The 24,861-nt window shown below is 39.3% G+C and overlaps 1 protein-coding gene across 2 annotated transcripts in view; it reads left to right on the forward strand.

Annotated features, from left to right (window-relative positions):
• The window catches only part of ACTR2 (actin related protein 2), a 41,174-nt gene extending 19,834 nt beyond the window's left edge, over positions 1-21,340 (forward strand). For both annotated transcript variants that reach the window (XM_003908739.5, XM_003908738.5), the window contains 6 exons: positions 819-891; positions 4,019-4,155; positions 5,802-5,951; positions 11,136-11,281; positions 15,427-15,559; positions 18,661-21,340. In XM_003908739.5, coding sequence (XP_003908788.1) covers positions 819-891; positions 4,019-4,155; positions 5,802-5,951; positions 11,136-11,281; positions 15,427-15,559; positions 18,661-18,831 — 810 coding nt within the window. In that variant the 3' untranslated portion in view covers positions 18,832-21,340. The remainder of the gene's footprint in view (positions 1-818; positions 892-4,018; positions 4,156-5,801; positions 5,952-11,135; positions 11,282-15,426; positions 15,560-18,660) is intronic.
• Positions 21,341-24,861: the final 3,521 nt, after the last annotated feature.

Consider the following 24,861-nt stretch of genomic DNA (forward strand, 5'->3'; position numbering starts at 1 on the left):
CAGCAATCAGGAAATAACCCTTTGCCATGCCATTTTACTGTTGTTCTTTCTTTCTTTCTTTTAATTTTTAAGCTGCTCAGAGTAGATAGAGCTACACTCTTGGCCCAGATTGAGGGAGGGGGTGTGAAGCTCTGTAAAGCAATTTCTGTATTTTGTCTTTGAATTAAAAGATATTTCCCTGGCTAGACGTGGTGGCTGACACCTGTAATCCCAACACTGGGAGGCCGAGGCAGGTGGATCATGAGGTCAGGAGTTCGAGACCAGCCTGGCCAACATAGTGAAACCCTGTCTCTACTAAAAATACAAAAATTAGCCAGGCATGGTGGTGCGTGCCTGTATTCCCAGCTACTCGGGAGGCTGAGGCAGGAGAATTGCTTGAACCCAGGAGGTGGAGGTTGCAGTGAGCCGAAGTTGCACCACTGTACTCCAGCTTAGGCAACAGAGTGAGGTTTCATCTCAGAAAAAAAAAAGATATTTCCCTTAAGGGACATCAATTAAGAAAGTCTTGTTCAATACAGAGATCTTTCTTTCACACTAATTAGTCATTAACTAATACACTAAGAAATCTTTGCTTTGTCGCACTTATGAAATACTAGGAGACTTAGTATGTATCCAGAAGTCTGTCTTCAGACTTGGAGCTCTGTAGCAGCAGGACTTTAATAAGAAACAAGAGGAGCTGATGAAAATGGAAGACTATTTCAGGTCCACTTTGATTCTATTTTGGGCAATTAATTCCACTTTGTGACCATGAAGAAAACATATATTTATTATGTAAATTTCTAAATACTAGTTTTTTTTCTTTCTGTCCGCATTTACAGGTAATGTTTGAAACTTACCAGTTTTCCGGTGTATATGTAGCCATCCAGGCAGTTCTGACTTTGTACGCTCAAGGTAGGTGAAGCTTAACTGTTAGAAAAAATCACTTCATCAGACATTTATTATGTACGTTTTATGTCAGAGAATTTGGTTTCTCAATAAGTTATAAGCCCCAGAAAAGTACATTATTTATATACCACACTTTGAAATATTTTCACAGTTTCTAAAATTTGTCAAATAAGATTTTATGTACATTTTTATTTGCTTTGCTAAATATGGATTTAAGGTTAAAAAAAGGCTTAAAACTTATTTTTTTTTTTAAATAGGATGTTCCCTCTTTTAAGCTATTTTAATTTTTTTTTTTTTTTTTGTGACAGATTTTTGCTCTTGTTACCCAGGCTGGAGTGCAACAGTGCAATCTCGGCTCACCGCAACCTCCACCTCCTGGGTTCAAGCGATTTTCCTGCTTCAGCCTCCTCCTGGGTAGTTGGGATTACAGGCATGTGCCACCACACCCGGCTAATTTTGTATTTTTAGTAGAGACAGGGTTTCTCCATATTGGGCAGGCTGGTCTCAAACTCCCGATCTCACGTGATCCGCCCGCCTCAGCCTCCTGAAGTGCTGGGATTACATGCATGAGTCACTGTGCCCGGCATAGCTATTTTTTTATGCATGGAATTTGTCCTCAGAATTGACTCGAGTTAAATAAAAAACACAGAGATTCAAAAAGGTAGCATAAAATCATGCCTGTCAAATATATAGTAGATTAAAAAGGAGAAGGTAAACATTTGGGAGTGCATGTCTAACTTTTGAAGTGGGTTTAATGGAGGGGACTACTTATATTCTGTTGATATTTCCATTAGCAGCTACCTCCCTCGTTATTGGAAATAAAATATTGGCCATGTCGGGAGAGCTCTTTTTTTTTTTATGGTCTTATAAATTCAACAGGAACTTATTGAGAATGTCTGGGTCTGTCAGATATGTGCCAAGGAGTCTTTTAGGCACTTAATGGGATAATCCAGTGGGAAAAGGGTGTGGCACTGGAAATGGGTCAAGTGTGTTTGGAGAAAGGCCAGTGTGTGACCTGATGGAAGTGGTAGAAAATAAGGTGAGGTGGGTAGGAAGGGCTCTTTGGGAAATAAAATGTAAATTCTTGCTTTAGTCAGTGTTACTGGGAGTATTTTTGAATTGATGATGGTGTGGATTCCTCTTTTTTTTTTTTTTTTGCAATGGAAAGCCTCTTCTTTAGAAGAGTACAGTATTATTCAAGGTCCGTATATGAGTTTTATTTATGAGGCTTATTGCATCAATAATTATATCAACTTAAAATGTTATCAACTTAAAAAGGAGGTAGTTTTAGGCTGGGTGCGGTGGCTCACACCTGTAATCCCAGCACTTTGGGAGGCCAAGGTGGGCGGATCACAAAGTCAGGAGATTGAGACTAACATGGTGAAACCCTGTCTCTACTAAAAATACAAAAAATTAGCCAGGCATGGTGGTGGCGGGTGCCTGTAGTCCCAGCTACTCAAGAGAGTGAGGCAGGAGAATGACATGAATCCGGAAGGTGGAGCTTGCAGTGAGCCAAGATCGTGCCTCTGGACGACAGAGTTGAGACTCTGTCTCACAAAAAAAAAAAAAAAAAAAAGTAGTTTTAATAAATGTTTCCCAAGACAAATTATTGTAATTAAATACTATAATACATGCAAAATTATATAAGAAAAAGGGAGACAGTCTATTAGGGATGAGAACCAAATAACATAATACTGACATGTTATAGATAATTGCATATTTTGGTTTAAAATAACTTTTTAAATTAAAAAATGTAAGTTTTTGGGCCGGGCGCGCTGGCTCGCGCCTGTAATCCCAGCACTTTGGGAGGCCGAGGTGGGCAGATCACGAGGTCAGGAGATCGAGATCATCCTGACTAACACGGTGAAACCCCATCTCTACTAAAAAAAAATACAAAAAATTAGCCGGACATGGTGGCAGGCGCCTGTAATCGCAGCTACTAGGGAGGCTGAGGCAGGAGAATTGCTTGAACCGAGGAGGTGGAAGTTTCAGTGAGCCAAGATCGCGCCATTGCACTCCAGCCTGGGTGACAGAGTGAGACTCTGTCTCAAAAAATAAAATAAAATAAATAAAATTTTAAAAAAGTTTCTTTGACTAGGTATGGTGTCTCATGCCTTTGTAATCCCAGCACTTTGAGAAGCCAAGGCGGGCAAATTGCTGAATCTCTGGAGTTTGGGACCAGCCTGGGCAACATAGTGAGATCCCTGTCTCTACAAAAAATAAAATTATCTGGGTGTGGTAGCACACGCCTATAGTCGCAGCCACTTGAGAGGCTGAGGTGAGAGGATCACTTGAGCCTAGGAGGTTGAGGAAACATGGGAAACAAAGCAGCTTCTTTGCTGTTCTTTTATTATGAGGTTTAACTGACATTGCCTTTTATTATAAGGTTTCCAGTGAATAATCAAAGTGATGCTTTGGGTAGTCACGTTTAATTTTTCTCAGATTTCTAGTTGTCTAGTATCCATAGGCATTTTTCCAGAATACACCGTATATGTTATTTGTAGTATATTCAAAACTATCTAAGTTGAAAAAAATGAAGAATTGTACAGAGCTTTAAGAACATGTTCTGCTGGGTATGGTGGCTCATACCTGTAACCCCAACAGTTTGGGAGGCCAAGGCGGACAGATCACTTGAGGCCGGGAGTTCGAGACCAGGTTGGGCAACATGGTGAAACCCTGTCTCTACAAAAAAATACAAAAATTAGCCAGGCATGATGGAGGAGCATGTCTGTAGTCCCAGCTACTCAGGAGGCTAATGTGGGAAGTATGACTGGAACCCAGGAAATGAAGGTTGCAGTGAGCCTAGATTGAGCCACTGGTACTTCTCCAGCCTTGGTGACAGAGCCAGATCCTGTCTCAAAAAAAAAAAAAAAAGTCCTGTTTTTCAGTCCTCGGTCTCAGGGTCTGTTTCTTCTCATCTCCTTGGGCAGCACATAATAGTAGACCAGAAGTCTGAAAAGAGAACACTCGCTTTAATACTTATGCATTAGAAAAACCTGCAAAGTAAATAATAAATTCTGGCTTCTAGTTGGTTACGTTTCTATTTTGGCTTCCGTACTGTATTTGGAACTTGCTGGCTTTGATTTTTCTGATATGACTTTTTATTTAACCCCCCCCCCTGGCTTTTATGCAGGTTTATTGACTGGTGTAGTGGTAGACTCTGGAGATGGTGTGACTCACATTTGCCCAGTATATGAAGGCTTTTCTCTCCCTCATCTTACCAGGAGACTGGATATTGCTGGGAGGGATATAACTAGATATCTTATCAAGGTAAGTGAAAGGAAAATATCATGGAAATTAAATTTTGTAATTTGTTTACCATCTTAACACAGAATTGAATGTATCATTTTAGGATTCCAGTAAATCTGTACCACTAGAGAAATTACCCAATTACCTCCCTTATTTATATAAAAATCCATATAAGTTTTATACACATGAAGAGAAAAAGATACATAAAAACAAGAAAAAAAGATGTACAAATATGATCTCTGTATACTACTGAGAGTACATTATATCATTACCTAATTATATTTGTTATTCCTGAGGAATGAGTAGACAGATATTTCAAGGATGGAAGAGACCCCTATCTTGAAACTTTCCTGGTCAGCTCAGGCAGCCTTTTCTGCCATAAAACCTTTCTTTGAGCAGGTATGTTTTAAGCCATATTCTTGGTTGGGTTGCCTACACTTGTCCTTTCCCACAAAATACAGTGATAGCAAATTAATGATATTTGAGAAAAACAGCCCAAATACACCAGACTTTAATGTTTAGTAGTTTTCATGGAATATATCCAGTTTTTAACATTTACTATTTTAGTTTACTTGTGACTATAACTAGTTATTTTCTTTAAAACATTGCTGGAGAAGGTACATAAGGCGTCTACTTGCTAACATATATCATTTTGAATATTAAAATTTAGAAAATGGTTTATACCAGAATTCTGTGATTACTCTATCCTCTCCAGGACAGTGGTTCTCACCAGGAGACAGTGCTGTCCCCTGGGGGATATTAGCAATTTCTGGATGCATTTTTGGTTGTCTGAGCTGGGCAGGAATGCTGCTGAACATTCTGTAATGAATAGGGCTGGCTGCACCACAAACAATGTATAGTCTGTCAGTGGTGCTGCTGTTAAGAAACCCTGTCTCTGCATTAAATTGGGTTGCACTGTCTTTACCTTGACATTGGGTTCCTTCAGTGTCATTTAAAGTAATCCTCCTCATGAGGGGAGATTAAATTAATGAGAATTATAATACTCTCATTTTAGGCCAAAATTCAAAGGGTAACCAACAGAATTTCTGGGGTTGTCTTTAGAACACAGACTCAAATATTAGAGGATATTTTTTTTTATTTGTAAAGTCTAGTAATGTTTTTTCTCTCAGTGGGTTTTTTTTAAAAAAACTAATATTTTCTAGCATTTAAGAAACATAACAATAGAGATTATACCTTTGAGTATCCCAATAATTCCCTTATCATTTGTTAAACAAATGCTATTGCCGTTCTAATATGTGCCAGATGCAGTACTAGAAGCTAAAGATAAAACTTTTAAAGACTTGGGGGCATTTCGTAAATATGGCATTAATTGTATGAGCAAACTGCAGGCTACAGGAGTCCAGCACTAAAATAATATTTATTAATATACTTTTGATTGTTTATCAAAACATTAGTACTCATGTAGAGCTTTTCAAAAACTGACTTTTCTAGTCATTTTACTGACTTATTTATGAATTGTTAATTATTTTACCCTCTCTAAATCCTTTTATGGGGGGTAAACTCCTACTTCTGAAATACTCAGTAGGAGCTGAGAATCCACTGCCCATTCTGTTATTGAGGTGACATATTTAATGAGCAGTAATAGCTTTTGCAGAGTAGCACTCATTCAGATCTATTATGAACTTACTGCTATTGTTTTGTACCAGCTGCTTCTGTTGCGAGGATATGCCTTCAACCACTCTGCTGATTTTGAAACGGTTCGCATGATTAAAGAAAAACTGTGTTACGTGGGATATAATATTGAGCAAGAGCAGAAACTGGCCTTAGAAACCACAGTACTAGTTGAATCTTATACAGTAAGTGTTTCCAGTGTATAATATATATATATGTTTTAAAGTGGGCAGCCATGGTTATTGGTGTCAGCTTGAGGTTTTCTTAAGAATCAGTATTTTTGTCTTGGGTTGTTGCAATATGTATATGTGTGACTTTTAATGTCTCTTTCTACATTAAGATGCTATTTAATTATTTTAGGGCACCATATAATGCAAATTTAAGCAAGAATCATAAATTACTCTCTACACTAGGATATAATTAGATGCGAGATGTTATTTTGAGATTCTAGTATTTGGCATAGCATTTCTCAACATATGTTTCACAGAACTTTATTTCCCTGAGATGTTAATAAGCATTTCACAAAAATTAAAAAGAATTACATTGTCAAATAAGTTTGGGAAATCACTGTAGAACTCAAGAGCCTTTGGTATGCTAATATATACACAATTAATATAGTATGCGTGTTTCTCAGACTTACACTCTAGGACTTTTCAGAATTTCATGGGATTAGTGGTCTAAGAAACGTACTTTGGAAATGGTCATTCTGGAGCATTGCTTTACTAATTCAGTAGGTGGCAGCCTTTCCTGACTTAATATTTTTTAATGAGGTGTTAAATGTTAACTTGAAATTGTAACTAATGAAATTTAGGACCTAGTTATAGTTTATAATACCAGAGGAGTTGACTAGTTATTACTAAAATGAAATAGTAATAGGCAATAAAGGCAAGTATTTTAAAACCATATGATGCATACTAGCTCTACATATTCACAAATATGTGCAAAATAGTCATTTTAAAAATAATTATAAAAAATTTGTTGTTGGCTGGGTGCAGTGGCTCACGCCTGTAAATCCCAGCACTTTGGGAGGCCAAGGAGGGTGGATCACCTGAGGTCAGGAGTTGGAGACCAGCCTGGCCAACATGGCGTAAACCCCATCTACTAAAAATGCAAAAAATTAGCTGAGCAAGGTAGTGGGCACCTGTAATCTTAGCTACTCAGCAGGCTGAGGAAGGAGAATTGCTTCAGCCCAGGAGGCGGAGGCTGCAGTGAGCTGAGATCATGCCACTGCACTCCAACCTGGGTGACAGAGCAAGACTCCATGTTGGAAAAAAAAAAATGAGTTGTTAAGATAGTGACCCAAATATTCAGTAAACGTATTTTAAATTTTTTTTAAATTTATTTTTTATTACACTTTAAGTTCTGAGATACATGTGCAGAAAATGCAAGTTTGTTACATAGGTATACATGTGCTATGGTGGTTTGCTGCACCCATCAACCCGTCATCTGCATTAGATATTTCTCCTAATGCTATCCCTCCCCTTGACCCCCAACCCACGACAGGCCCCATGTGTGATGTTCCCCTTCCAGTGCCCATATGTTCTCATTGTTCAACTCCCACTTATGAGTGAGAACATTTGGTGTTTGGTTTTCTGTTCCTGTGTTAATTTGCTGAGAATGATGGTTTCCAGCTCCACCCATGTCCCTGTAAAGGACATGAACTCATTCTTTTTTTATGGCTGCATGGTATTCCATGGTGTATATGTGCCACGTTTTCTTTATCCACTGCAACATTGATGGGCATTTGGGTTGGTACCAAGTCTTTACTGTTGTGAATGGTGCTGCAATAAACATATGTATGCATGTGTCTTTATAGTAGCTTGATTTATAATCCTTTGGGTATATAACCAGTAATGGGATCGCTGGGTCAAATGGTATTTCTAGTTCTAGATTCTTGAGGAATCACCACACTGTCTTCCACAATGGTTGAACTAATTTACACTCCCACCAACAGTGTAAAAGCGTTCCTATTTCTCTACATCCTCTCTGGCATCTGTTGTTCCCTGACTTTTTAAGGATCACCATTCTAACTGGCATGAGATTTTGTGGTTTTGATTTGTATTTCTCTAATGACCAGTGATGACTAGGTTTTTTTCATATGTTTATTGGCCACATAAATGTCTTCTTTTGAAAAGTATCTGTTCATATCCTTTGCCCACTTTTTGATGGGGCTATTTGTCTTTTTCTTGTAAATTTGTTTAAGTTCCTTGTAGATTCTGGATATTAACCGTTTGTCAGATGGATAGATTGCAAAAAATTTTCCCATTCTGTAGGTTGCCTGTTCACTCTGTTGATAGTTTCTTTTGCTGTGCAAGAAGCTCTTTAGTTTAATTAGATCCCATTTGTCTATTTTGGCTTTTGTTGCAATTGCTTTTGGTGTTTTAGTCATGAAGTCTTCGCCCATGCCTGTGTCCTGAATGGTATTGTCTAGGTTTTCTTCTAGGAGTAAACCCATTTTGTAACTTAATCATCTCCAGATTTGCTCTGGAGATTCCTTCCTGAAGTCTTCTTGATAGTTTCTCTAGTTGTCTAATTTTCCATCTACCTGATTAGTTTGGAAGAAAGTGGCTGGCACAGGGCAAAAGATAAGCAAACTAGAAATGTAAAACGTGTTTTATTTCTTCCTTCTCTCTTTTCTCAAAGCATTTGAGGTAGACTACAAAAATATATACAAATAGGCTGGGTGTAGTGGCTCACACCTGTAATCCCAGCATTTTGGAAGGCTGAGATAGGAGGATCACTTGAGGCCAGGAGTTCATGACCAGCCTGGGCAATGTAACAAGAAGACCCTGTCTCTACAAAAAATACAAAAATTTGCCAGGCGTAGTGGCACATGCATGTAGTCCTAGCTAGTTGAGAGGCTGAGGTGGGAAGATTGCTTGAGCCCAGGAGTTCAAGGCTGAAGTTTTGAGGCAGAGCTAGGATTGCACCACTGCACTACTGCCTGGGTGAAGGAGCGAGACCCTGTCTCAAAAAAACAAAGCAAAAACCCATATATATATTTACATATATATGTATATTTGATATATACACACACATATATACAAGTATAAAGTAATAAGCTGGTGAGTAAGTAAAGAGGGGCATGAGTGGACAAATACAGAACAGGGTAAGATTTGGTGCAAAGAAATGGGATGCCTACGTTTAACAGTTCATTAAGGTGGTTAGAAAACTTGACCCCATATTGGCCAGCAGCCAGAGCATGGAAAGAAGCCACACTATCAGGCTTCGAGTGCTTAAGGAAGGAGATTTTGCTAGTAAGATCCGCTGTGCGAAGTTTTTCCAAATATTTTGGATGATTTCATGTGAACCCACCTGACGGAGGTGGCTTTTTTAAGGTTGTAAGTTTTGGTAACCTTTTTTTTTCTTTCTCTTTTGAGATAGGGTCTCCTCACTCCTCAGCCTGTTGTCCAGGCTACAGTGCAGTGGCATGATCTCGGCTCACTTCAGTCTCAGTCTCCCAGAGTTAGGTGATCCTCCCACCTTAGCCTCCTAGGTAGCTGGGACCAGAATCAGTCAGTTTTGGAATCTAAACAATCACTGTAATTGGCCAGGCGTGGTGGCTCATCCCTGTAATCCCAGTACTTTGGGAGGCCGAGATGGGAGGATCATTCGAGCCCAGGAGTTCAAAAACAGCCTAAATAACAAAGCAAGACCCCATCTCTACAAAAATAAACAAAATGAGCCAGACATAGTAGTGTGCACCTGTAGTGCCAGCTACTTGGGAGGCTGAGGTGGGAAGATCACTTGAATCTGGGAGATTGAGGCTGCAGTGAGCCATGATCACACCACTGCCCTCTAGCCTGGACAACAGAGCAAGACCCTATCTCCAAAAAAAAAAAAATATATATATATATATATATAGTAGGGCCAGGCATGGTGGCTCATGCCTGTAATCCCAGCACTTTTGGAAGGCCAAACTGGGCAGATCACTTGAGGCCAGGAGCTCGAGATCACCCTGGCCAACATGCAGAAACTGTCTCTACTAAAAATACAAAAATTAGCCAGGCATGGTGGCACATGCCTGTAATCTCAGCTACTTGGGTGGCTGAGGTATAAGAATCATTTGAACCCGGTAGGCAGAGGTTGCACTGAGCCAAGATCAAGCCACTGCACTCCAGTCTGGGTGACAGAGCGAGACTCTGTCTCAAAAAAAAAAAAAAGTAATTATATTATGAATGTACTGTTAGACTTGTTAATGTAAAATTAATTCTGGTATCTTGTATAGAAATGTGTCAAATGCCAGCATACATGGGCATGCTTATTACTTAGGACAATCCAGTGAATTGTGAGGTGTTATGAGAGGAAGTTTCTACTTAACATTGCTCATTTAATTAAATATGAACATGATGTGTGACTGACAAGGTTTTTTTGTACAAAGTCATAATATGACACCTGATTTGTTTAAATCTTATTTGCTTAAATTGAAATTATATTTATCAGTTATTTAAAATTTATTAGGACCTAGTAGGATACAACAGAATTGCCTAATAAAAATAGTCTAGATCAGTGTTCTGTAAACTTCTTTGATCATAAAACATTTTTTGGATTAAATGATTTGATAGAAGTGGCACACATGTTATAAAGTATTTTGATGGCAAAATAATAGTTTCACAGAGTAATTATTTGGTGACATAAAATTATTTAAAATGTTTGATGTAGCTGGGTGCAGTGGTTCATGCCTGTAATCCCAACACTTTGGGAGGCCGAGGCGGGCAGATCACCTGAGGCCAGGAGTTCAATACCTGGTCAACATGATGAAACCCCGTCTTTACTAAAAATATAAAAATATGCTGGCGTGGTGGCGCATGCCTGTAATCCCAGCAACTCAGGAGGCTGAGGCAGGAGAATTGCTTGAACCTAGGAGACAGAGGTTGGAGCGAGCCGAGATTGCGCCATTGCGCTCCAGCCTGGGTGACAAGAGCGAAACTCCATCTCAGTCAGTCAATCAATGTTTAACATGTCTATTCTACATAGCAGAAATATCCATAAAATCACAAATATGTTAAAATTATAAAACTGCAGTAACACATAGCAGCAGTAATCAAAGTACAGTGGTTGGTTAGTGATGGCTGTTTCTGCTTTGCTGCAAATGTCATGCACTCATGCATCAGTGATTTCTCCAAGAAATTCCTGATATTTGGGGGCATGGCATACCACTTTTAAAAGCAAAACAGAATGTGATGATAAGAACAGTTACCTGAATCTATTTAATTTACCTTTTTTTCCCCAAAATATTTTTTAGGAAAAGTTATTGTTGGTAATGATTTTGGTTACAGAACAGATGTATTTGTAAGTACTAGTGTTCTGGAGAACACTGGGAAATTTTAATCTTTTCTGATTAGTACCTGATTATTCTTGGTTTCTAGCTCCCAGATGGACGTATCATCAAAGTTGGGGGAGAGAGATTTGAAGCACCAGAAGCTTTATTTCAGCCTCACTTGATCAATGTTGAAGGAGTTGGTGTTGCTGAATTGCTTTTTAACACAATTCAGGCGGCTGACATTGATACCAGGTATATTAGAAATGGTGATTTCAAAGTTATTTATCAGAAAAATAATAAAAAAAATTTTAAAGTTATTTATCAGAAATAGGTGGAATTAAATAGAATGACTAAGTTGTTTATAAACTTACTTGAAATAATTTCAGACTTACGGAAAAGTTGCAAGAAAGATATAGAAAACCTAATCTATATCCTTTATCTATATTTACCATTTTACTAATTATAATGTTCTGCGTGTTTGTTTTTTCATTCTGTTTTTTTTCTGAACCATTTGAGAGTAGATAAAATGCATCAATTCTTTACCAGTTGGTGTTTCCTAAGGATAAAGATACTCTCTTACATAGTCATACTGATTTCAGATCCTTTGGAGATAAACCCAGTAGTGGAATTGCTGTATCATATGGTAGTTCTATTTTTAACTTTTTGAGGAACCTCCATACTGTTTTCCGTAATAGCTGTACTAATTCACACTCCCACCAGCAGTGTACAAGGGTTTCCTTTCCTCCACATCCTTGCCAGTATTTGTTACCTTTTCTCTTTTTTGATAATAGCCATTCTAGCATGTGTGAAGTGATACTCATTGTGGTTTAATTTGCATTTATTTCCCTGATGATTAGGGATGCTTAGCATTTTTTCCATTTGTATGTGTTTTGAGAAATGTTTATTCAGGTCATTTGCCCATTTATTAATTGGGTTATTTGTTTTCTTGCTATTGAGTCATTTGAGATTTGAGTTTCTTATATATTTGGGATATTAACTCCTTATCAGATGTCTGGTTTGCAAGTATATTCTCACATTCTATAGGTTGTATCTTCACTTTGTTGATTAATTCTTTTGCTGTGCAGAAACTTCTTTTGTTGTTGTTATTGGTTTGTTTTTTGTGTTTTTTTGAGATGGAATGTCACTCTCTCACCCAGGCTGGAGTGTAGTGGTGCAGTCTTGGCTCACTGCAACCTCTGCCTCCTGTTTTCAAGTGATTCTCGTGCCTCAGCCTCCCAAGTAGCTGGGATTACAGGCATGCACCACCATGCCCAGGTTTTTTGTTTGTTTGTTTGTTTGTTTGTTTGTTTGTTTTTGGATTTTTTAGTAGAGATGGGGTTTTGCCATATTGACCAGGCTGGTCTCGAACTCCTGGCCTCAAGTGATCCACCCCCCTCAGCCTACCAAAGTGCTGAGAGAAACTTCTTAGTTTGATGTAAATGCATGTATTTTTGTTAGATATTGCCAAATTTCCCTCTCTGGCAGTTGTATCATTTATCCTTTCCACCAGTCTGATGAGTGAGACGTTATTTCAGTGTAATTTTACTTTTTATTTCTCTCATTAAGAGTGAAGTCAAGCCAGGTGTGGTGGCTTCTGGCTGTAATTGCAGCACTTTGGGAGGCTGAGCAGGAGGTGTGCTTAAGCCGAGGAGTTTAAGACCAGCCTGGGCAACATATGGACATCCTGTCTTTACATAAATTTTTTTCTTTTTTTTTTTTTTTTTTTGAGACGGAGTCTCGCTCTGCCGCCCAGGCTGGAGTGCAGTGGCCGGATCTCAGCTCACTGCAAGCTCCGCCTCCCGGGTTCACGCCATTCTCCTGCCTCAGCCTCCCCAGTAGTTGGGACTACAGGCGCCCACCACCGCGCCCGGCTAGTTTTTTGTATTTTTTAGTAGAGACGGGGTTTCACCGTGTTAGCCAGGATGGTCTCGATCTCCTGACCTTGTGATCCGCCCGTCTCGGCCTCCCAAAGTGCTGGGATTACAGGCTTGAGCCACCGCGCCCGGCTACATAAATTTTTTTCAAAAAGATTAGCCAGGTGTGGTGGTGGTGTACTCCTGTAGTCCTAGCTACTCAGAAGGCTGAAGTGGGAGGATCGCTTGAACCTGAGAGGTAGAGGCTGCAGTAAGCCACGATTGTGCCACTGCACTGCAGCCTGGGTGCCTGGGTGACAGAGTGAGACCCTGTCTCTCCCCACCTCCACAAAAAAAAAAGTTACTATGAAAATTATATATATATAAAACATATTTTTGTATATTTAAGGGACTTTTTTTTTTAATAGAGTCTTGCTCTGTCGCCAGGCTGGAGTGCAGTGGTGCAATCTCAGCTCACTGCAACCTCCATCTCCTGGGTTAAAGCGATTCTCCTGCCTCAACCTCCCAAGTAGCTGGGACTACAGGTGCGTGCCACCACGCCCAGCTAATTTTTGTATTTTTAGTAGAGATGGGGTTTCACCATGTTGGCCAGGATGGTCTCTGATCTCTTGACCTCGTGATCCGTCCACCTCGGCCTCCCAAAGTGCTAGGATTACAGGCGTAAGCCACCGCGCCCAGCCTTAAGGGACATTTTTGATTTTTTTTTTTTTTTTTTTTTTTGGCAAATCGTTCATGGCTTTTTTGTCTGTAGATTTTGGAGTTTTGGGGTTTTTGGTTTTTTTTTTCCAGTTTTGAAAAGTTTTCTTTTAGCTTTCTGATGTCTTTTACAGATATTTCCTCTGTTTGCCGTTTGTCTATTGCTCTTAGTGTTTTAGCCATGCAAAAGTTTGTTTTTATTTAGTCATATAAGAAGATTTATAGTCATATTTTATTACAGCTAGAGCTTGAGTCATCGTTAGAAATCCCTTCTCTACACTCAGGTTATAGAGGAATTCACCCAGAAGCATTTTGTACAGCAAGCATTTATTTGTTTGTGTAACCCTGAAGCCACCTAATTAATTTTGATGGGATGGCTTTGGAGCCAGGATAGTAATAGAAATTAATAAAAATAGCAGTTGACTTATAACAAACTATAAACCTTGTGCAAGATGATCAGAAATCGAATCTAGCCTTCATAATTGTGGTAAATTCTCATGATAGGGATTAGATTATTTTGTCCTTTGATTTGATGTTCATTCACAGCAGAATTGTATTTAAAAGTATATGCCGGCCAGGCGCGGTGGCTTACGCCTGTAATCCTAGCACTTTGGGAGGCTGAGGCGGGCGAATCACGAGGTCAGGAGTTCGAGACCGTCCTGGCCAACATGGTGAAACCCGTCTCTACTAAAAATACAAGAAATTAGCTGGGTGTAGTGGCAGGCATCTGTAATCCCAGCTACTCAGGAGGCTAAGGCAGGAGAATCGCTTGAACCCAGGAGGCGGAGCAGTGAGCCGAGATTACGCCACTGCTCTCCAACCCAGGCGACAAAGTGAGACTCTGTATATTAAAAAAAAAAAAAAAAAAAAAAGTACATTCCTGTTGTTGCTGATTAGGGCTTCGACGTTCCCAAAGCGTGGAGTCAGATTCAGTACCTTCTCCGCAGAGTTGGCATTGCAAAGTGGAATAACTCAAATTTTGTTTTGTGTGTTCTGCATGTTGAAAATGTACATGTAAATGCTTATGTGTACTTATCACGTGAATCTGTATTTCAACTGCTTAGTTTATGCGACATTCACCAGGCTTGCTTTGGCAATTAAATACAAAAACAGTGCTTTGTTGGAGTTGCAGTAGCTTTAGCCATTGAGAACCTGGAAGCCAGGTTGAATAAGGCCAAAATGGGTGCAAATCAGCTCCCAAACTTTGTATTATTCCTCAGACCCTCACTCAGATTCTGTTACTTTTACTACATATGCAGTCTTTTTAGATTGGATTATCTGATATCATAGACAACAGCATATTTAAGGAAAAAAGAGGGTGCTGCTATAAGAAGCATACACATCAGTCTAGCCAAAAATAACAGCAGACAGCCTCTAAGCAAAGGAACAAAAAAGAGAAAACTACAAAAGATAAATAAAAAATTAAAAAGCAGGAATTCTGGATTAAAGTAGAATAGGGCTAATTATAGTAAATCACCACATTTCAATGGCTTTAGGGAAGCATGTGACAACATAGTCCAAGTACTAGAAATTTGTAATGTAAATCTTGGTCATTATTAGAAGTCTCAGTTACATTCACACAAAAAAAATGTATTATATACTTTTAGAAGTATTTTATTTTCATCAAAATTATAAAAAGGTTTTATGTGTAAAGAGGGGTCATTACTTCACAGTAGTAATAACAGCAAAAATTCAGCCCTGTGATTTACATGTGGAATTTTATTTAATTCTCCCAGCAACCCCTGAGGCTGACATAAGTAACAGTAACCCTGAGATACCATTTTCCTAACCTAAAACTCCAAATGAATAACCATTGTGTCTTTCTAGATCTGAATTCTACAAACACATTGTGCTTTCTGGAGGGTCTACTATGTATCCTGGCCTGCCATCACGGTTGGAACGAGAACTTAAACAGCTTTACTTAGAACGAGTTCTGAAGGGTGATGTGGAAAAACTTTCTGTAAGTATTAGTAAATCAACTATTACTAACATTCTTTTAAAAGACTGTACAGTAGTTTGTGAATCTTGACAACCACCAGAGGGGGCAAGATGTCTTCCAAAACAAATTCCTACTGCAGTCAAGTGCAGCCTGGAAATGATAGGAAGAGGGAAATAGTTCAAGATAAGCTCTGGTCACCTCTATAGTCAATGGATGGAGGCAGTGAGGTCAGGGCCAAAAGTTCTGGTTCATCTGTAACAACTAGCACAGACTCCGAGGCGCCTCTATGTGCAAAAGAAGAACCTGCTGTACTATGGGGGAATAAATGCCCCACTTGAGGTTTTTTTTGTTGTTTTTTGTTTTTTTTTTAAACTTATTTTGGATATGCAATCAGCCTTTAGCACTTCTCTTGGGCTGTCTCATATTTCTGACTTTGTTTGTTACATATGTTGTCTTCTCTCCTCCATCAGATTGTAAAACATCATGTCTCAAATTTTTTTGCATCCCGGTAACTGTCATAGCTCTTGAAACAGACTTTAATTGGTAGTTGTTGGTATGTACAGTAGAAAGAAATTTTTTAACTAGTAATAGTTGATGTTTCTTTGGCATGGGTTTGTGTGTTTTTTCCACCAAACTCTGGACTATGTGAAATATACAGTATGTGCTGTATACTCAACCAAGAGTTATCTAATCTTGAGTTATTCTCTGAGCTTTGTCTCACTGACTTTGATCAACTATTTTAGATAATGAGATTATGTATTATAGAGTACTGTATGTTACATCTTTCATATATGACTCAAATTGTTGAAATTAAATTGAGTATGGGCTCACATACATTAAACAGATTAACAGACTCGAAAGGAGCCATGCTGTCTAGGTACTTCACTCATTTTTCTGATTTTATTGAGTTTTACATATAATTTATAATTGATCTTAGGTGATCATTTATTCAGCAAACATTTCTTGAACTCCTGGGTGCCAGACATAGGTCTAGGTGCTGGGGACAAACAATGAAAACAGAATCCCTACTTTTAGTCTAAATAATGTATTAGTGGTAATAAGTGATATGAAGAAAAGTAAGGTGAAGAGCTGGAAACTGTTAGTGGTTGGAGCGGTTGTGTGCTCCTTCATAAACTGTGATCAGGAAAGGCCTAAGGCCTTCTGGGTGAAGTGACTTTTGATCAGAGACCTAAGTTGAGCGTGAGAGGAGTGAGCCATGCAGCTATCTGGGGGAAGAATCTTATAGGCAGGAACAATGCAAAAGCCCCAGGTTGGTGGGAATGTGCCAGTGTGGTTGGAGCAGAGAGAGCAAGGGAGGAGGACACGTGGGATATGAGGTCAGAAGGGTAGCAGGAGGGCAGGTCTTGTTCAGCCATGGTAAAGGGTTTGGCTTGACTCCTGGTGAAATGGAAAGTCTTGGGTGCTGGGGCGGTTTAAGCAGAGAAATGATAGGATCTGATGTATATTTTTAAGGGCTCATTAAGTCTGGTGTGTTGAATAGACTCGGGGGAAGAGGGAACAAAGGTGGGCATAGACCAGTTAGGAGGCACTGAGAGGAGGGAAGGGATGGTAGAGTTTTAGACTAGAGGAGGAGGTTGCAATGGTTGTTTTGGAGAATGGAAGAGAGAATAGAGAAATGTAATAGGATTACCATGCAGCAGCAAGCTCAGTTGAGGTTAGTGATACATTGAAGCAAGATGTTTTGTATCTTTCTTATCTTGTTCAGCTGCTTGAGAGCAGGTGCATGAGTTCAGCAAGGAGGGAGTGGTAAATGGAGTAATCTGATAGAATGAGTTTCATTGGAGCTGTGGAGTTTTAGGGATGAGCAAGATGCAGCAATGAAGAGCAAGAACTCGTATTACCAAACCTCCAGGGTTAAGGTAGTGTGTGAGAGAGAAACAGTAAGCAGTTGAGATATTTACAGAAGCAGCGTCTTCAGGGGCTAGCTAAGTTTCCCTTAGAGCAGAGGTGGGCATTTATAGCCCTTATGCCAAAACTGTTTTTTTGTTTTTGTTTTAACTTTTATTGGAACACAGCCAAGCCCATTTGTTTACATAATGTTACCTGTTGTCACTTACTGTGTGTGGGCACCTTCTAGCTACATGTGGGGTTGGGTACTTGTCACACCTGCAAAGCCTCAAGTATCTGGCCCTTTCCAAAAAAATTTGCTGACCCCTACCTAAGAGCAAGAAAGCTAAAGGAACAATTAAAATAGTCTCAGAATTGGTAAATAAACTCATGTTTTTCTTTATCTTGGAAACCCTTACAGTTCTCAGAACCCTTACAGTTCATTTATGTGACATAAATATACAAATGATTTAGAATGACATAGTTACATTGGGTGTTTTTTGCAGGATTGTGACACTGTAAATGAAAAACTTGCTATGTCATTTTAAGGTCTCTTTCAGTGTTGACCAACCATAAAGATAAGGAGGGTGTGTCCTTCCTAGACACTTAATAGTAGCTACAGAGTATAAAACTTTTCCCAGTTGTCTTTAATTTTGGTTACTGTGTTCATTTTCTCATAACATCCCCATGATTTGTTTTGACCATATTTGGCCTTGTTTATTTTAAGAACATTTCATTTGATTTTGAGACAATAGAAAGTAAGCTTTTCTTAAAAGAAAAGAACTTCAGTTTTACTCAGTTGCACTGGACTAGAATCATAACAGTATTAGACCTTTAAGAAGTCATGCAAGTCCTCTTATCCAGACTTCGTTTGATAGCAAAGTGACTTTCCCAAGTGGTCATCTGCCAGGGGATGGGAAATTTGCGCTAATTATGTCTCTCATGTTTGGTCCCTCAGTAGGGTGTTAAGTCATGTAATTTACTGATCAAATTAGGACACTCAAGAATGAAAAGGGGTGGTGTTAATAATGATGGGACACCACGTGTAAATCAGGACTGTTCCAGGCATGCTGGGATGGATGTGTGGTCTCCTAAACATGAGCTTTGGGCAAATTACTAAGTGTTCCTGTACCTCAGGTACCAAATCCTACCGTTCTACTTATATCACAGGACTGTTGCAAGGTTGAGCGAGAGCATATATTTAAAAGTCATTTTCATAAAGCAGAAAGCACTGTGCACATGTACCATTTTATTATCCTTTCTTTCTCCTTTAGAAATTTAAGATCCGCATTGAAGACCCACCCCGCAGAAAGCACATGGTATTCCTGGGTGGTGCAGTTCTAGCGGATATCATGAAAGACAAAGACAACTTTTGGATGACCCGGCAAGAGTACCAAGAAAAGGGTGTCCGTGTGCTGGAGAAACTTGGTGTGACTGTTCGATAAACTCCAAAGCTTGTTCCCATCACACCCGTAATGCTTTCTTTTTTCCTTTATTGCCAATCTTTGAACTCATTCAACTCCAGGACGTGGAAGAGGCCTCTCTCTGCCCTTTGACTGGAAAGGTCAAGTTTTATTCTGGTGTCTTGGGGAAACTTTGTTAAATTTTTGTTAATGTGGGTAAATCTGAGTTTAATTCAACTGCTTCCCTACATAGACTAGAGGGCTCAGGATCCTGTCTGCTGCTTTGTTTCTTCTAAGTAGGCATTTAGATCATTCCTGTAGGCTTCCTGTTTTCACTTTACTGCTCTAATGCTGCTAGTCGTAGTCTTTAGCACACTAGGTGGTATGCCTTTATTAGCATAAGAAAAAAACTTCAGGAGCTTTTACATATTACTGGGATGGGGGGTGGTTCGGGATGGGTGGGCAGCTGCTGAACCCTTTAGGGCATTTCCTCTGTAATGTGGCGCTTTCAGCTGTACTGCTGCAGCTTTAAGTACCTTAAAGCTTCTCCTGTGAACATCTTAGGGAAATGTTAGGTTCAGAACTAAAGTGTTTTGGGTGGGTTTTGTTGGGGGGAGGGGTAACAGTGGGTGGTCTTCTGATTTTTATTTTTGAGGTTTTCTCACTGGAGTACATAGAGGAACTTTATTTACAGTACTTTGATTTGGCAGGTTTTCTTCTACTTGTGCTCTGTCTGGAGCTGTTTCCATATGATATAAAAAGCAAGTGTAGTATTCCATTACTATGTGGCTTAGGGATTTATTTATTTTTAAAAATCAACCATGTTAGCTGGGACTAGACTCCCTACAGTCCTTCAATGGAAAAGTAACATTTAAAAATCCTTTTGGTAATTCAAATTACAGATTTAAAAGTGCTTAAGATCTGGTGTTTTGTTAATGCTTCTGTTTATTCCAGAAGCATTAAAGTAACCCATTGCCAAGTATCATTCTTGCAAATTATTCTTTTATGTAACTGACCAGTGCTTAATAAAACAAGCAGGTACTTACAAATAATTACTGGCAGTAGGTTATAATTGGTGGTTTAAAAATAACATTGAAATACGGGACTTGTTGCCAATTGGGTAATTTTCATTAGTTGTTTTGTTTGTTTGTTTTGATTTGAAACCTGGAAGTACAGTAAAATTTGACTGTTTAAAATGTTGGCCCCCAAAAAAATCAAGATTTAAATTTTTTATTTGCACTGAAAAACTAATCATAACTGTTAATTCTCAGCCATCTTTGAAGCTTGAAAGAAGAGTCTTTGGTATTTTGTAAATGTTAGCAGACTTTCCTGCCAGTGTCAGAAAATCCTATTTATGAATCCTGTCGGTATTCCTTGGTATCTGAAAAAAATATCAAATAGTACCCGTACATGAGTTCTTTCTAAGTTTGAAAAATAAAAAGAAATTGTATCACACTAATGACAAAATAGAAGTTCTGGAAAAAAATATTTTTCTTCATTTTAAAACTTTTTAACTAATAATGGCTTTGAAAGAAGAGGCTTAATTTGGAGGTGACTAAAATCAAAAGAAATTATTGACTTGAGGGTCTCTGTTTTGTAAGAATACATAATTAGCTTAAATAAGCAGCAAAAGGTTAGTTTTAATTATGTAGCTTCTGTTAATATTAAGTGTTTTTTGTCTGTTTTACCTCAATTTGAACAGATAAGTTTGCTTGCATGCTGGACATGCCTCAGAACACATGAATAGCCCGTACCAGATCTTGGGAACATGGATCTTAGAGCCACTTTGGAATAAGTTCTTATATAAATACCCCCAGCCTTTTGAGAATGGGGCTTGTTAAAGGACGCATATGTAGGGCCAGTACCTACTGGCAGTTGGGTTCAGGAAAATAGGATTGACTTGGCCTTGGGTCCCTTGGTCCATTTTAAAATCTGGGAGTAGAAAACAACAAAAAATGGAATGGACTCTTAAAATAATGAAAGAGCATTTATCATTTGTCCCTTGAATGTAGAATTTGTTTTTGATTTCAGAATTCTGCTGGTAAACATGTCAGTTAAAATGGTATATTATGTGTATGTATTATAATTTAGAAATCCCATTTTATAATGTTACTATTCCAAGGTGACATAATACATTTACATTTGGGATTTGGGTGGACTATTATATTTAACTGGAGTTGTTGGCAAGTGTGAATCCCTCAGGAAAAAAAAAAATCTGTTTTAAAAAGCAATCTGATTCTTGGCTCTTGAAACTATTGTTACTTAAATCTCCAATAATTAAAAATTTTAAATTTTTAAATCAGAATTGTCAATACTTTGACCTTTGAGAGGATTTCTTAGAAATACATTTAGTAATGTTCCCAAGACGTCAATCTTACATTTAAACTTTTTTCTTTAAAACATGGTATTGGTTGTTAACTTTTACACAGTTCTGAGTACTGTTAATATCTGGAAAGTATCTTGAGATATCAGTGGAAAGCTAAACAGTCTAAATTTAACATGAAATACTTCTTTTTGATTCAGAAAATAAAATCAGATTTTTTCAAAGTCAGTTTGAATTTTGTCATTTCTTTCTAATAGTTTTTTCTCTTGTTTCATTTTATTCGTATTTTTATTTTTGTTAATGCAAGATGAATTGACAGCTTTATGCTCGTTGTTAGGTCAAGTTCATGTCTGTGTTCTATTATTGACAAAACAACTCATTATTTCTGTTATGATTTTATAAATAAGAAAATAGAAGAGCGATTTATAGCTACATCAGAGGCTGTTTTCTTCCAACAGACCGTTTTGTCTCCCAAAAAATTTAAGGTGGCTTTCACAGAATTAGAAATGCTAAAAAGACCGAGGTGTCACATGCCCCCTTTCAAGGACATATTAACTCACCTACAGACTTCTAGGCATATTTAACAAAATAAAAGAAGGATGAAAATACATTTAACTGACCTTTTCTTGTTTTATACTATCCTTGAGGATGAGGGCTGGAGATTAGAGAGTATTTTTGCCTTTCCTTCTTCACGGACTTGTATGTGCAAACCTCATTGCCCGCTTCAGGGCCAGAGTCCTTCCAGACATCGCAAGGTTGCCTCTGGTGTTTCATCAAGTTTCTTCTGAGTTGCAGAAGAAGAATGTGATGACAGCTATCTCTATATGTAATGGAGGAAGAAAATACCAGGCACTGCATAGTGCCCTTGATGGAATGAATGTCTCTCAATGCCCTTCATTTTTTTCTTCCACCCACAAACTTTGACCATTATACAATTGAGTGAGTTTATTAACTGTATTTAGAACCATCAAAGAGGGTAGCCAACTAAAGTGAAGCAGAAACTCGAGGATTGATCTAAACTTAATTTTTTTTTTTTTTTTGGAGACGGAGTTTCACTCTTGTTGCCTGGCTAGAGTACAGTGGTGTGATCTCGGCTTACCACAATGGCACAATCTCGGCTCACCGCAGCCTCCGCCTCCCAGGTTCAAGTGATTCTCCTGCCTCAGCCTCCCAAGTAACTGAGATGACAGGCATGTGCCACCAGCCTGGCTAATTTTGTATTTTTAGTAGAGACAGGGTTTCTCCATGTTGGTCAGGCTGGTCTCGAACTCCCAACCTCAGGTGATCTGTACGCCCCGGCCTCCCAAAGTGCTGGGATTACGGGCGTGAGCCACCGCACCTGGCTAAGCTCAGTATTTAACATGCTGTCTAACCTTGGACTAATTGGCCAACTACACACAATACTGGGATACTTTTTTCCTCTGGCTCAAAAATCCCTGACCTCTTTGAAGGTTGAAAAATGCTACATCAGAGGTAAGTAGAGGAGGTGAGGGGTAGTACCTGGGAAAGCATGTTTGCATGTGTGAATATAACTAAAAGGCTAAAATTAGTGACTTTAACCATTATATTGGAAGTAACTTGTAGTCACAGAATAGAAATAAACTTGATTTATGGGGGGTGAAAATAAGGCAGCTATTACATGAATTTCAAGTGGTGTTCACATAACATTTTAAAAACATTTTAAAGCATCTTTCTCTGTATTGTTTAACATTTGAAATTAGGAAGAAATAAGCTATTGAACCATAGTTACTTTTGTTCAAATTATCTAGACTGGCAGTCTTGTTGCCTATTATAAGTATCTCAGTTTGTGTTATCTGCAGATGTAAAATATCTGAGTAGGGGGAATTCAAATGATTTATCTCTTCCTTTTGGCAGAATGGAGTTCCTGTCGGTTTCATATCTACCCCCTCAACTCCTCCCACCCACCAGAGGAAAAAGGAAAGACTGGAAAAGACTTTGCATATAATTTTCCATGAAACACTTGACATAGGAATAGAAGAATTAGAGAATGTTGAGTAGATTTTCGTGGACCATTTGAAAGGTTTGGTTGGGTTTGGCAAGTGCAGAAAGCGATCACAAAGGTATTACAGAGTGATTCTTATGCCCAGGGTGACCTTTAAGAACGGTGCCCTTTGCCATTCACAGCAAGTGGAGCTTTTGCCTGATGAACGCTTTAAACAGTCGGTGAAAAGAAAACTCCAGTGAGTAACATATTTGCTCTTCCTTAAACATGGGTTTGAAAAAGAAGGCCTCAACTCTTGAGGATAAGGATTCTTAAAATTACACTTTTTGTGCATAAAAGTGTAATTATGGCCAGGCACGGTGGCTCAGGCCTGTAATCGCAGCACTTTGGGAGGCTGAGGCCAGCCGCTCACCTGAGGTTGGAGTTCGAGACCAGCCTGACCAACATGGAGAAACCCTGCCTCTATTAAAAAATACAAAATTAGCTGGGTGTGGTGGTGCATGCCTGTACTCCCAGCTCCTTGGGAGGCTGAGGCAGGAGAATCGCTTGAACCCGGGAGGCAGAGGTTGTTGTGAGCGGAAATCACGCCATTGCACTCCAGCCTGGGCAACAAGAGCGAATCTCATCTCAAAAAACAAAACGTATCATAAAAATGTGAATGCAAATGCATTACTATCAAAGGTTTTAAGTAGTTAGGGAAATTCTGCCGGGTGTGGTGGCTCACACCTGTAATCCCAGCACTTTGGGAGGCCGAGGCGGGCAGATCATGAGGTCAGGGGATCAAGGCCATCCTGGCGAACACGGTGAAACCCCGTCTCTACTAAAAATACAAAAAATCACGAAGCGCGGGTGGCGTGGGCTTCGTAGTCCCAGCTTCCTCGAGACTGAGCAGGAGAATGGCGAACCCGAGGCGGTGCAGAGTTTGCAGTGAGCAAAGATGGCGCCACTGCACTCCAGCCTGGGCGACAGAGGGAGACTGGCCTCCAAAAAAAAAAATAATACACACTAGGCTGAGCAGTAGCTCACATCTGTAATCCCAGCACTTTGGGAGGCCTATGTGGGTGGATCACGAGGTCAGGAGATTGAGGCCATCCTGGCTAACACGGTGAAACCCCGTCTCTACTAAAAACAACAAATTAGCCAGCTGTGGTGGTGGGTGCCTGTAGTCCCAGCTACTTGGGAGGCCAAGGCAGGAGAATGGCGTGAACCCGAGAGGCGGAGCTTGCAGTGAGCCGAAATCGCAACACTGCACTCCAGCCTGGGTGACAGAGCAAGACTCCATTTCAAAAAAAAAAAAAAAAAAAAAATTAGAGAAATTCTAAAATTAAAGTCTGCCACAATATTAATTGGATCATTTTAAATTAATATGTTTATGCAAGTGCCTTGATGTTCTGTAGGGGTTGGGATTTTTTTCCAGGTGTCTATACACAGGAAAATTAAGAGATCTGTTTTACTTTAGGAAGCCAAATCTTGCTGGGCATGATGACTCATGCCTGTAATCCCAACACTTTGGGAGGCCGAGGCAGGTGGATCACTTGAGGTCAGGAGTTTGAGACCAGCCTGGCCAACATCGCAAAACCCATCTCTACTAAAAATACAAAAAATTAGGCCTGGTGGCGCATACCTGTAATCCCAGCTACTCAAGAGGCTGAGGCAGGAGAATTGCTTGAACCCAGGAGGCAAAGGCTGAAGTGAGCCAAGATCACACTGGCCGGCCGGGTGGCTCAAGCCTGTAATCCCAGCACTTTGGGAGGCCGAGACGGCGGATCACGCAGGTCAGGAGATC

Source organism: Papio anubis, chromosome 14 (genome assembly GCF_008728515.1).
Source record: "Papio anubis isolate 15944 chromosome 14, Panubis1.0, whole genome shotgun sequence".
In the NCBI taxonomy this organism is placed as follows: domain Eukaryota; kingdom Metazoa; phylum Chordata; class Mammalia; order Primates; family Cercopithecidae; genus Papio; species Papio anubis.